Source organism: Ascidiella aspersa, chromosome 6 (assembly GCF_963924565.1).
Source record: "Ascidiella aspersa chromosome 6, kaAscAspe10.2, whole genome shotgun sequence".
In the NCBI taxonomy this organism is placed as follows: domain Eukaryota; kingdom Metazoa; phylum Chordata; class Ascidiacea; order Phlebobranchia; family Ascidiidae; genus Ascidiella; species Ascidiella aspersa.
The window spans coordinates 29,680,618-29,694,758 of NC_139452.1; the positions used below are offsets into that span (position 1 = coordinate 29,680,618).

The 14,141-nt window shown below is 35.8% G+C and overlaps 1 protein-coding gene across 1 annotated transcript in view; it reads right to left on the reverse strand.

Annotated features, from left to right (window-relative positions):
• The window catches only part of LOC146141183 (uncharacterized), a 55,418-nt gene that overhangs the window by 22,201 nt on the left and 19,076 nt on the right, over nt 1–14,141 (reverse strand). The window contains exon 4 of the mRNA XM_083392840.1: nt 1,519–1,661. Within this exon, the coding sequence (XP_083248966.1) occupies nt 1,519–1,661 (143 nt within the window). The remainder of the gene's footprint in view (nt 1–1,518; nt 1,662–14,141) is intronic.

The following is a 14,141-nucleotide window of genomic DNA, read 5'->3' on the forward strand; positions in this document are numbered from 1 at the left end:
CTCTTAAAAAAAAGATATCTTTTTCAAAAGGTCAAATGGAATCGTTTCACAATGTACATGCTGTATTGCCATTTCCAAACATCATTATAGTTAATTTAAAGGTTTCGCATTCTTTTTAATGACTCATTTATGAACAGTTAGGTTAAAACAGAAACTTAATGCGTTTTACTTCCGCATTTGAAGCATACTTTCCACATAATGCAGTTTCAAACACAGGCCTTAGTTTGCACCATCGGTTTCAGAATGCTTTTAGCAGCAAGGTACCATAAGCATTACGTCAGTTCAAATTTTTCGATTGATTTTTACGTTGCATGGTGAAGGGTTCCAGGATTGAGAGAGATTACTCCGCGGTGTCTGGGCGCTTCGGTGCTTTGTTAATTGAAACGCTCGACAGCGTACCACAAAATTGATATTGACGTTTTAAAAATAAAACAGAAATTTTGAAATATCTATGTGAAGGCGTTAAACTTCACATTTTTTATATTTTCATCAATTTGTATTCTTGCATCAATAGATATATTAAACATAATTAGGGATTTTTAGAAATTGACAACCAGATAATCTGAAGTAACGACAAAAAACGCTTATAGAAGCTAAACTTAATGTAAAATCTATATTGCCTCATTTTTTAAATTCAATTTAATGTTATTTTAGCGACGAGATGATTTGGGCATTTATAGGACTCGTAATATAAAAAATATATGTAAAGAATTCTTACGCATATAGAACTAAATATTATAATTTCTATATTGCAAAAGTTTTAATTTTAATAGAATGGTGTTCCAGCAGCAAACTATAACATACACTTTGCTTCCTAATACGGTTTTTACCGTCTGTTCGAAGTTTTTCGTTTAAGGTTGCGTTTAAACGATCATTATCCAATCACAAACTGTTTAGGAAATCCGCCTACACTGTCCGCGCCTTTCAAAAAATGCTTTTAAATATTTGCCGTTTCACTCTGCCGCGTACGCAGTCATGCAGAACGACACGTACATACATGACCTCACGGCACCGTTTTGTCGCGTCACAATACTTGCAGACTTCATTACTATTGCAAACATCTTTCCACTGTTTTAAAGATAAATCTAACCATATTTTATAGAGGTTTCATAGGCTTACGTGTGCCACAATTAAATTACAGACCTGAGATAGTAACGTCTATCAACATGAAGATAAAAAATGTTTTCCATAACCCTTGATCTCAGCAATCAGGCGTAAAGTATTTTGTGTACTTATGAAACAAAAAATACAGCTTCAGACGCACAGCCATTTGTATATGGTCAAAACTACACGATAAGTGAATTTTAGAATAAGATAAACCACAACTTTATTTTCTATGAAATTTTTGGTTTTGTTACTTGCGCGCAATGGAATTACGGACCCAAAATTGTAACGTCTATCGACATGAAAATAAAATCCAAGCGTTTTCCATAGGTCTTTTTATCACCAATCAGGCGTTTGTACCATGTAGCATTTTGTATGCGCAAAACTACACGAAATTTAAACCGCAAAATTCACCTGATTTCCGTAAATCCTCGCCCCATCTTTCCACCACGTGATCACAGGTGCGGGGACGCCCCTAGCTTGACACTTGAGCAGAAGGGGATTCCCCATTCGACCGTCGTATCTCGGCGGGAGGTATTTGGTGAAAGTGGGCGGTGCTGAAAAGGCAAAAATACATTATAAAGTACTGTGTTTTGATATTCAAATATGTTAACACAACCAGCGCTATTTAAGCCAATAAAACCCACCTATTGTTGATAACAATACGATATGTGGCATAAAAACGATATTTCGAAAGTTTGTTTTAAGAGTCCGATTCTAATGATAAGACTCACTCAAACACATAAATTAAAGTCGACACCTTTTATTACAACTTAGAACACACCATAAGATATTTCTAACATCTCATTTAACATCTATATTAAACTTTGCTCTACACTAACTATAGTCTACTCTATAATTTGTATCATTCACGTTAAAGATTAAAGAAAAAAACTGTGATCTTTGTGAAAAACACCCTTTAAAAATGACATTTCGATTATAAATGGAAAATTTTACTGTTTTAACTGCAAAAAATCGCAGATTTTAAAACAATTACCCCCGAAAAAGGAAATACTCTCTAGAACAGGGGTGTCCAACATGAGGTACGCGTGCCAAATGTGGCACGTCACTTAATAAAAAATGACACGCAAGCCCTCAAAAATTACAGCCAATTGTCAAAAAGCTTAATTTGTTGTACAGCCAATTGTCATTGTTTATTAAGAATACAAAACGATTCCAGCAATTATACGACAACAAACAATTACTTCTGATATTATAACATTATACTGTTTTATTTTTTGTGTAAAAACGCTTTTAATATTAGAAAAAAGTAGTTGCTAAACTTTGGCACAGGAAGAAGTTCTAAGATAAAAATTGGCACGTCGGTATATTTGACTTAGACACCCCTTCTCTAAAAGTTAATTATATAGAGTCGATAACATACATGAAAGCAACGAACATATCGTAAGGTATTTTTACTATCTTAACCATAAATTATTAACATCTACAGTAAATCTGCTTTGTCATTGATATTTAATTGCCAGTTATTACGATTACGACCTTCAAACTATGCCTCGCTTTCTAATTGACAGGGTTCAATATTTGTTGAAGGGTCAGTTGGCATCAATAATCGCTGACTAATTTGTTTTCCAAATTATATTGCGTTGTTTATTCGTTCAGTTTTGGTTTCTTCCTTTCCAACCGACGTTTACTGAAGTAATAACGGCTTATTTAACGGCCCAGTTATATAAATGACTGACAGCACGAATAAAAAACATATTGCAAGCATCAAATGGCTGCTTTGATACTTAACCTGTCGAGCTTGATCGCTCAATACCAGTTGTAAGGACCCAAATTCCCAATAGAGGGATCATCCTTATTGTCTCTGTCAGTGAACTTATTGCTTGGGTCAATATATTGAACGGGCGTTTAAAGGATTTGTGTTATGGAAGAATTGTTGAGCTGAACAAAATGGTTTGTACAAAACCAACGGATAATTCTTTGTCGTCTCCTTTTATCAAATAAAAGTATACAATTCGAGCAGGATTTTGGTTATGGAAGTGTTGTTTAACTAACCAAAATGCCTTCAAATATCAACAATTTTTAATTTCGCAATTTTAACATATGTTTGTCACCTTCCCGTAAAACAGATACAAGTGTTGAACTAAAAACGAAAAGCCTGTAGTGGTTCTCTTAGGATATTTCCTTGCAGCGCCTCTTTTAAATCACCAACCAATTCTCGCACCCCCTTATGGTATTGCTTAAATAACAAAACCATTGTGATTTTCTTTTTATACAAGGCACTTGTAACACAGTAACATACAAAAATGTTTTTAATTATACTTTGACCTGATGAAGCACGGTTGTGCGAAAGCTTGTCGAGAATCAAATACAATTTGTCTTTATACAGTGCCACCTGATTCCTCTATTTAGAATTAGACAAATACGGCCATATACAAAGAATACCAAAATAGGAGGTAGTTTACATTAAATTAAGCACGGAAATAGCAAATGAATAAATTACAGTAATACATTTTCGGTGTCTGATCCAGCATCTCAGCACCCCCTTGAAACAGTTCAGCACCTCTGGTTAAAAACTCTGCTTTAGGGCTTTCTGCTCATCTATCATTTTATTTGCACTTCCAACAACTCCGGGTATTGGCTTGATTTTCGGTTTAAATAAATATGTGGTTATTTTAGCGGATTCGAGTTATGCTGATTAAGGGGTGGGCAAAATCCGCTGTTACAATCCAGAAACAACAAAAGAGTAATGATGAACGAGATGGCAATAAATAAGGTATTGGCGCAACGAGCTGCCTTCAATGTGGCACCCAAACCTAAATTCGTTTAAAGTTAGTATGCTGACATTTATCCCCAGTGCTGCGAAATGAGAGTTATCAATATTCATGTAAAAATTACATCGACGAAATCCAGATATAGTTTTGTTACGTATTATAAGCACAACTTTTTTATAAGTTTTTGTTAAACAATGCAATGTTTTCTCAAGTCTAATTATTTTTTGACCGTTGCATAAGTTAAATACAGTACGTTACGTTGCGGGTCTTTGAATTTTAAAAATGTATTTTGTTGTCTTTCAATTGGTTTGCGTATTGAAAGGTCTTTGAAAAACCCCATGTTTGAATAGTCTTTGAATTTATTTTTAGTGTGGGGCTTACGCTTTGTGTTCAGAAATTGCCGTAGTAAAATAAAATTGTTAAACAATTTCTAGTTGAATTGACCATGGCATTTATACTGTTGTGTTTTCCAACTATGTTCAAAGCACGTCGAGATAATTTAATTTTAGGTCTTTCAAAACCTATAAACTTCCTTTGAAAATCTTTTTTAGTGTTGAAATTTATTTCATAAAAGTATGTGGCAACCCGCGTTTTAGTTTTATAGGCTGGCTACGACTTCGTAACCTTTTGCATAGCAACTTTGGCCCTACCAATCTACTTCAGTGGTATTTCAGGCGATGCATCCGGTAGATTATCGAAATTTCCTGTTATCTGCCTCGGAATCTTTGCAGCGCAATTTTCTACAGTAAACGCCCAAACCACATCAATCGTCAGTTATGACTCTATACACTCTCGCTACGGCAAAAGGGGTTATTTCGAATAATATTGACTATGATTAGATGTACATTGCCTATGAGAGTCGCCCCTTGCGAATAACCAAATCTGTATAGCTTTTTCATTTTACATGCGTAATTGAAAGGCGAATAAATACAACTAACTACTTTTTTTATTAACGATTCCAATCTTCAAAACATTGTTTATAGTCAAAACATTGTTTTTTCCTATTGATTACAACGTGTCCAGCAGGTGCTATTATAAAAAGTGCTTTACTTGATCATCATCGCACAAAGAAGTTGATGTAAAGACCAACTATAAGGTTTGCACTTGTTGCAACATCACTAAGTTGCTTTCTCAATTGGTCTTTACCACCCTATTTTATTGTATAAAAATATTGTCCGGTTCTAAACTTTACTATTTGTTAATAGCGATAATATTCTTCTTTTTGGTTAAGCATGTTCGTGTCATGTATCCTGTTATAAAGTGTCTATTTAAATTGAAAAACACACACACACACATATGTATAAATATATATATAACACATTCCTATAAGTAAAGGGTAAGTTGCCCTACATGTGTTTGTTATTGGCTGGTTTCAAACCATTACTAATTACAAGTTCAAAACTTGGCGGGAGCTTTTACTAGAACCCGTTTAACGCATGAAGTCTGCTTAGCGTCAGCTTTGCGTTTTCTTATCACCCCAAGTCTACAGACTCGCTTTGAACTTGTTGACCTAACCCGGGTTGGGTCAAAACTACTTTGAATTTAAACCAACCAACCAGAGCCCCGTGAACATCTACCCCAACCAATAAGAGATCTGCATTATTTGAACAACAACTTACATTCAAATTGCGTTTGTTATCTGTAGTAGTTTAAAAGATCTGCACGCCGCGATTTTTCAGATGAAGCAAAATCGTTATGTTAATTTGGTTTAAAGCAATTTACCAATACGGAGTCGTGATTTCAAAAATATGTCTACGAAGTTTAAATAGTAGTGCGTTTTTACACATAAATTAATAATGTTGATTTTCATCATTTCAGTTGAACAATATCAAGTCGAGTTTTTTTTTTGATGCGCATTTATCATATCATCATAAGTTAATGTGTCTCAATGGAATTCCGTCCTTCAAGACTTTGACATTTGATTTCAGACTATATTAAGGACCATGCATCGTGCACCTAACAATACTTATACCTTTGGCTTCTATCAGATTCCTGTATGTCGAGATTTTACCGATTAAATGCGAGTATATGCGGATGGTCGTTATTGGGCAATATACACATAACGGAATGACCCAGTTGACGCAATTAATCCCGAGCGTTTGGGTAAGCTCTCTCGGGACTGCATCAATTTGGAGCCACATAATCAATTTTAATGAAATGTTTGTCGATTAAACCTCTAAGCCGTTGGTTTTAGGCCAATATTGATATTTCTCCCGCTGATTATTTAATTACACTTAAACTCGTAATACCGCGTATTAACTCTTGGAGTTAAGTCACAGAGTCAATAATTACTCAAGGGCAATGATGTCAGTCACAATTGGCAGAAGTTCGACATTAATGACATCTATGTAAAACTGCTAGTTAAACATCAAAGTTAAACAAAGCTGATTTTGATTTAAAAATGACAATCTTCGTCACAAGACAACTCTAACTAGCATTAGGGAATTTTTTTGCTGAAATATGAGGAAAATTAGATGAAATATCACATTACAAAAACAGTGAAATTCATCTCACCGTAATGGCGAACTAAGCGAATGGTTTTGTAGTATTGTGGCAGCAATTTTGCATCAATTTTATATTTGTTTCTGGCTTAACATTTTTGCAAAGCAGAAGTATGCTCTAAAATTGTTTCTGGAATAGGCTTTAAAATTACAAACGTTTTTCTGTTAAAGCGAATCCTTTTCCTATTCCAGTTGTTATATTTTTGCATCAGCTTTGATTTTATTTTGGGCGTGCAATATTCGAAAACCAGCATTGCTTAAAGACTTTTAAATTATGTAGCATATTGGTTGAAGGTTGTAGTAAGACGTAATCAGAATATATCAGAGCCCATACAGAAGTATATGTAGAATTTGAACGTTTTGTCAACAACTGACGGTTTGGTATTCTTATTACGTCTTTTAAATTATGTTTTCCTAATATTTCCTTTATACGTTATGAAAGTAAAGCAAAGAGCAAGTGCATCTTATGTGTGGCCGGGCGACGACTGGGTGTGAACAAAAAATCATTTGATTTCATTACTGGCCCATAAAAATAAGATCAGGGACAATAAAAAGAGTCCGTCAACAACCCGATGACGTCTCGTAATATTTGCACATATGTGTGCTTTGAAGTCGCACGGAACCGTGGCAGGGTGTCTAACATGCTTGGCTGCTTGTCTACAGAACACGTTGGACTGTTAGTGGTTGGGGCTGGTATTTTCCAACATATCATTGTCAATCCTCGCTCTACACGAAAGCTCTGCAAACCCTCTGTACTCAAGTTCGGTCGACTGGAAAACTTTTACCGTATTGACGGCCACAACAGGACCTAACGCCCCAGCATTTTTCTTGTGAATGTGTGCGGCATTTACAAATGACAGCGTAGAGTAAATAAACCGATTTCCTTACAAGGCGACGAGTTAGTGACAACTACGTGTACACTTGTCGTTATGTGTTACTAGAAATATTTCACTTCAACATGAAACACATATATAGTGCCTATAGCCTCCCAAATAAGGTTACAACAATACTATTTTACTATTGTGTTAACGATTCAAAGTAAGTTGAATTGGGTTACACAAAATGTAATATAAACAACCAATTCATGCCTTACGTCAACAACATTTTATGGTTACATCGGCTGTCAAGTTTCACATATTGGGTTCTAAGCGATTTGGGTGGCAACATAATACTTATGTTGTTTGCAGTTTTGGGAAAATTGTGTTTTAAGTTCGCCTGTTGTGTGATATGTTCGATATTGTCCTTTCTATTAGCGGTAAAGTGTATGACAATTTGCCGAAATGTACAAAGGCTGTAGATACCCAAACGCTGGTGAATGCTCACAAAACAGAATTGTGCATAAATATTTTAGTCGTCTTGAGACAATTCACGTGGATAGGGCAGTAAAGAGGCAAGAGATGCGAGTGAGTTATGTGAATGTTAAGGCAATGCTCTAAACTTGCCAAGGTATTCGGGTAATTGCCGAAGGATATTTGTTAGAAGTTATGTTTTTCTTTGACAATATTCGTCTTCGTGTTTTTGCTAAAGTACACAAAGCAAAATTTAAAAGGACCAGATCACAAATGTACAAATGTGCATCTGGTGTTTTATCACTATTATGGGTTTGCCGTTATTTTTGGTCATTACGACTTCAAAATGGCCACATCATTGTTTTACAAAATGTCTATATTGTATTGTTCATGTGCGGGTAAATGATTGGTCTGGTTGCAGCGCAAATAAACATACATTTTTTGTGGGACTGCAAATCACTTAACAAGTTACGAGGATTCGCATATGCAAACAACTTAAAAGCTTGGGACCAATAATTTCAAGCATCTTTCATACCATTGCTCTTGGTGCATTAGGCCTCAAACTAAGTTTGCCAATTTACCGTGACGTAATAGTTCCACCTTAATACACCTTTCCAAGTAGCAGCGTAGGTTTTGACGAGGCATTAAAAATTGATGAACAGTCGCCCGCCCTTCGAGTTTATTGTTACAAATACGATCGAGCTGCCGTATTGGTACGTCACAATGTGATCAGCGCGCGCACTTGACACGTGACATTTGCAATCAGCGGTTTTGCGAGATCTGGTCACGTGTTGCACTTCATAAATGTGACATGTAAGGGTTAATTATGTAAAGCTGCGGATGTTGAGAAATAAACGTTCTGATATTATACACTATCCTTTTTTTACTGTTATTACCAATTTCTTCCTTGCCTTTCGTAAAAATGCTGTTTTAACCCCAACAAATGTTTTGGAATACAAATTAAAATACAGCTGTTTACCAATGCGATATGTTTTTTTTACGAAGTCTACTTGCAATTAATGCAGTTTTGTACTGTAAACCTAGTCGCGTTTAAATTGAAAACTGTAAACTATAGGGACCGGTAAAATAATAAACTACATTTTAAAATCTGCAGGCTATTGCAGGACCGAACTTTATCATGTCAATTAGGATTGTAACGTTTCAAAGCAAACTTGTGCCTTATACTATTTAAAAACACAAAAGAAATTTTCAACAGACCTTTTATGCATTACTGCAAATGTTAAAATCGCAAATATACCAAGCCATAAATGGTTACATTGTCGTGTTAAAATCATGTTCCACCACTTACCTCCGTTCAAGACAGCTTTGGTGCCTTTCAGTTGTGTCAAGAAAGCCAGCATTGTAACACATAGCACCGTTTTCCTTCCACCACACCTTGCCCTACTTCGCACATGCCTAAACATCACTATTTACAAACAAATGCCCCACCAACAGGCTGCCTAGCATTTCTCCAACCGCCTTCTGAGACCAACACAACACAAAAGGAAAATGTATTATTTATTGCGGCTGTGTTTTGACACACTAAGCCTAAGGTCTTACAATGGTCTTTCTGTTCTTGCACTTTGTAAGTGCAACTTTCTCTGAAACTGTTAGATCAGTTCGGATTGCGTTTCTTTGCTTTACGGGGTTTGCGGCTTTGATTTTGAAATGTAAAAACTAAGCTCATCTTACTCAACAGCGTTCTGTTGTCGCACTTTATGTGCAACTTGACTACTTTGTATGGATTCGGTTTAAATATGAGAACGCACGTCAATTGACAACGTACCAGCTAATATTTTTAGAACATGTGAAATAAATAATTAGCCTGGTGCAAAAGTAGCATTTGTGGATATAAAAGTTTTACACGGAAATAATTTAGAACTGTAATTTCATTCACTTGTGCATTTTAGCAACACATTTATAATATCTGCAAGTTCGTGAATTTTACATTGCTGTTTTGCCATGTCCTATTTGAAACCGAATTTAATAAAGAAAAAAAACATACACAAAATGATAGCGCCTGTCAAATAACCTTAACGTTGTACTAAATTTCCTACATAATCTTTGATACCGTGGACTTTTACCATTCAAACGAAATATCTTAAAAGCGTCTTTCCACTACAAGTGACGCCCATATTAGAGCTCAACTTCCAAGAATGCCTAATACGCGTAATGCTTAAGGAGAAGGCGTTAGTGGCCCACCCGACACGCTTTCAAAATTCCTGCCGAAATCGCAGACTGCCAAGGCCACCGCTGATTCCACGATAACTGATGCGGTAGACTTTTGTTATAGTAGAACCACACTGACCTTGTACGGCGGTTTAAGAGAAAAGGAATGTCCGATTTAAGCGGGTGGTGGATGACAAACAAGAGAGGTTTTTTGTCGAAGAAGAATCGAAAATTAAGAAACAACGCAGCATATTGAACCGAAGAATCAAAATGCATTTGCCACTAAAAGCGTAAAAATCACAAACAAACAAACAAAGCGCGGATTTCGTGTAATCGCTGTTTTCAAATAGTATCTTCTTAAATATCTTGATGTTCCTTTTTTTTGTTTAATATAGTCACAATTGTTTTTTTTTCACTTAAATTGTAAAGCGTTTAGTACTTGTTACTTTTAACAGCAAAATCATCTAAATTATTCTTTTCAAATACCATTTTCAAATATAAACTTTCATCCGTTTCGTTACATATCGCAATTATTTGAATTTCTTCAATAATTGTAAAAATCGCAATCAACACAGCTGAACGATTAGGTTTAATGAGTCAGTTAAATCTTCCTATCAAATACCATCTTTGCATAGACGCGCTAAATATTTGTACTAAACTATCGTGTCTTATGGTACTGTCTCGGCAGTTAAATTTCTCAGTAAATGTCCAATTCACAATCAAGGATGTCCCTTAACAAACGCACACATAAAAATCATTTTGGTATAACCAAATAGCCAAGTTAGTTTAACCAAACAATATTATAAACTTGTGTGTCTTTTGGTATATGTCTCAGCCACTCCGAAATACCGCAATCGTTGCACAAACGGACAACTTGGTGTTTTATAATAACTCCGACTGTTTTTTTCCTGGTTACGTGAGTCTCGCGTATAGTACACCATTCATCCACTGAGCCAGCTGCTGCCGATCGGTAACCGCTGTTTCCACCTGGGTAGCCACAACTTTGAAATGCTGACAACTGCATGAATGTTAATCTCGCAAATTTGCTTTTAACCCTTGGATCGGTTAATTTCTATGTTGAAAAACTGAAATACCTGGAATTTACGTTCTCTTCATCAAATTCTAATAACTCCAATACAACTGAATTTAAACAACCGCTAATGTCGGTAAACTGCAAAACTAAAAATTGAATGCCCGATTTGACAAAGTTGTGCATATAAGGTATGTATATGCAGTAGAACAAAATTTCTGCTATAATTTGTTATCTATCTGCCACAAAACTCATATTAATTCTCCCCATAAAATGTAAAGCAATTTCCTCGTGTAAATACTTCGTGTAAAAGACTCACGCGCAAAAGTGAAGAACTGAAATAATTCTGATTCATTCCAGCTGACTAAAAAACACTTCACACTCTAATCTACTATCCAATGGCGCAAATGATAGAACCTTTTCATTTTCTTCAAAAAAACTGTTTAAAAACTACGGTATTTTTTGACAAGTCGAGATTTAAAGGTCAAGCATCAATCATGTATAAAATAGAACCGTTTTAATCACACATATACCCAATCTTGGTCGCTTCTAAACCCTTACCAAGCGTAAATACACGATACTCTCTCCAACAAACGCGAATCGAATATGAAGCACCAGGTCTTTATGAATGCCAAAGCTAGCACTTCGATGTCAATCCTAGCCAGGTGAAGTGCTACTCGAGATGTGGCTCTGTTAGAAGGAAACTCCGAATGTATACTATCCTGACTTTCGATTGACTCGGCTGCTTTTACGCTCTCTCTCTACGTACGTTCGTCTAATCCAACAGGTCACTCGTGATCCGATAATGTAGGCATTAGCGACAGAGAGATCCTTTCCTTTTCGGTTTTTAGCAAGCATTTTGCCTTTTTCTCGGTTTGTCTAAATCAAAACTGTTTGGGAGTTTCTGGTAATTTTAGCACGAAGACAAATACCTCGCTTTTGACAAGATTCCTTACTTGCTTTTCACAGGTCAAGTGTCTATTTGCGAGCTATAATGCGTAACTCCCGGGATTTATACGAATATGAAACGAACTAAATGTTACTTAAAAGTCTATACAGAAGTTGGCATCATTTTGAATGTTTCGAATAACCTAAATTCATTTTCAACATAGTCAATGTGGAAAAATGAGTAAAAGAGTACCTATACGTCTTGACATCCAACCATTATGCTTCAAAATGTTATTTGAAATGTCGCAAAATACTTAACAAATAAATAACGCATGCTTAAGGATCATATGCGATAAACGTCTGTACTCTAATTTTAAACGTCGATTTAATTTTATATCCGATGTCATAAGCGACTTTACATCAACAGAAAATACATTATTAAGTAGAATACCTGGCCCCTTGGTAACACACGCCTTTTTATGTTGCATACACATTTAAGCGTGCTTTGAAACTGTCGCACGTTTTTCTCTCATCTTCGTTAGGGCGCAGACAAACAGATATAAATAGATTTCTCGTTTGAAATGACTGTTTCGTGTTTACTGTTTATTATATTTAGCGAACGAACTCGTGAAGTCTCGACCTCGAATATTCGAGTTGAGATACCATCTTGAAGTTGCAAGGTATACTTTGTATTATCGCGCCATTAGGATACAACTTCTTGGGCGTGAATAATTGATGCATGTTTCATGGTGAAGCGTAAATTGTGATGGTTTACCGCATCTTAATCTTTTGATTGCGTGGTTTAATTTTCGAATGGAACGCAATATCAGTGAAAGTTGGAATATTGTGTTAATATAGCATTCCTACGTTTATTAAAAGTTTTTAGAACGGGGTGCAACAACTAAAAAAGTTGTAAATACTTTGCGTTAATTGCCCCTCGTTAATTTTTTGTATTTCACGTTCCTAAAAATTCAGCGTACGCCTCTCAAGGCTATGAACTTACCCAAACTGCAGGCAAATATTTGAGATCTATAAATCATTAAGACAGTCCCGAATTTATTTTTTAGTCAACATTGTTTTCATATACCTCAACATTTAGACGTAAAAAGAGTGCTGTTTCGTTTTTTGTGTTTGTGTCATATTGCTTGAAATGGAATTAATGTAGTAATTCTCATGAATAATCATTTTTTGGTGACAACGACTTGACTTGAAATCGACTTAATATGGTGGCGATGACTTTACGGTAAATTGACTTGTTATTCATTGCAATGACTTGGACTGAGACATTTTATTTGTAGTAAAAATTATCTTTAACGTGACCAAACCCAGGTTAAAATTGGAGTTTTGGACTAGCACGAGTGTAAATTAACTAGAGTAGAAACCACTGCATTCCGTTCTCCGCCCTGTTTTCCCACAACGACCTCTAACGACGCCTCGTGTGATTTGAAGGTCACAATTAGCGCAGCTCGTTTTGTCGCAGTTCGAGCGTAAACCTATCATTAGCGGCTTTTAGTCGCGATCTTTTCCGCCAGCCAGGAAATGCACAAACTATTCTTGGCGAGTTACAAAACTCTGTAGCTGTATGTTTGGGGTGACGTAGTTTGGCCGTTACTGTCACTTCACGGCAATAGTGTACAGCTTTTCTGGCGGTATACCACCCAGAGTCGTTTTAAAGCAATCGTTTTGTTTTAATTGACTCAAGTTTATCGAAGCAGAAAATAACTGAAATTTCAAAAACAGTCTGAGCGCTAACTGCAGATTTTAGAACATTGGCGGATTTAATTTGAAAAATAGTATAACTTACAGCAGCCTCAATAATATTACACTTGCGGATTTTTTCTAAACTCCTTTACCCAAAAACCTGCTCGCATAACTGCTAAAACACCTTCCCGTACCAATAGTAGTCTTTGCACCACAGGTTGAGAAACCGTTAGTTTTACAGTTTGGTTGTAGTGCGCCCTGGGTGATCTGTCAGCTATGCGCAGCACTTTTACACGGTTACGAGCCGTTTATAGCTTTTTTCACACGCGTTTGGTTTGTAAATGTCAAGGCGCGGCCGTAGTATGAACCAAACCCTCAGAATATAAATGCATGCAGTGGTGTATTCTGAACAACAGTTTTATACAATAAAACTTGTACTACATAGAATGCTATCCTGAGTTTTTCTAAAGACACAGCTTTTTACTTTGACAATTTATTGACTGGAGTGCAATTATGCAATAAATTTTAAAGCCCGTGCATATGCATAACGTTTTTGATTTGAACAACACAAACTTTTTAAGTTTAACGTCACAACTAACTACAATCTTCATTCGGCAAAATCTAAACGAAGCTATTAACGCATAGAGTAATGTCGTGAATTAAAGTAGCTTGCTAAGTGTAGCCTTTTTTAAACGGAAGAAATTACTAGAAATCTTCATTCTCA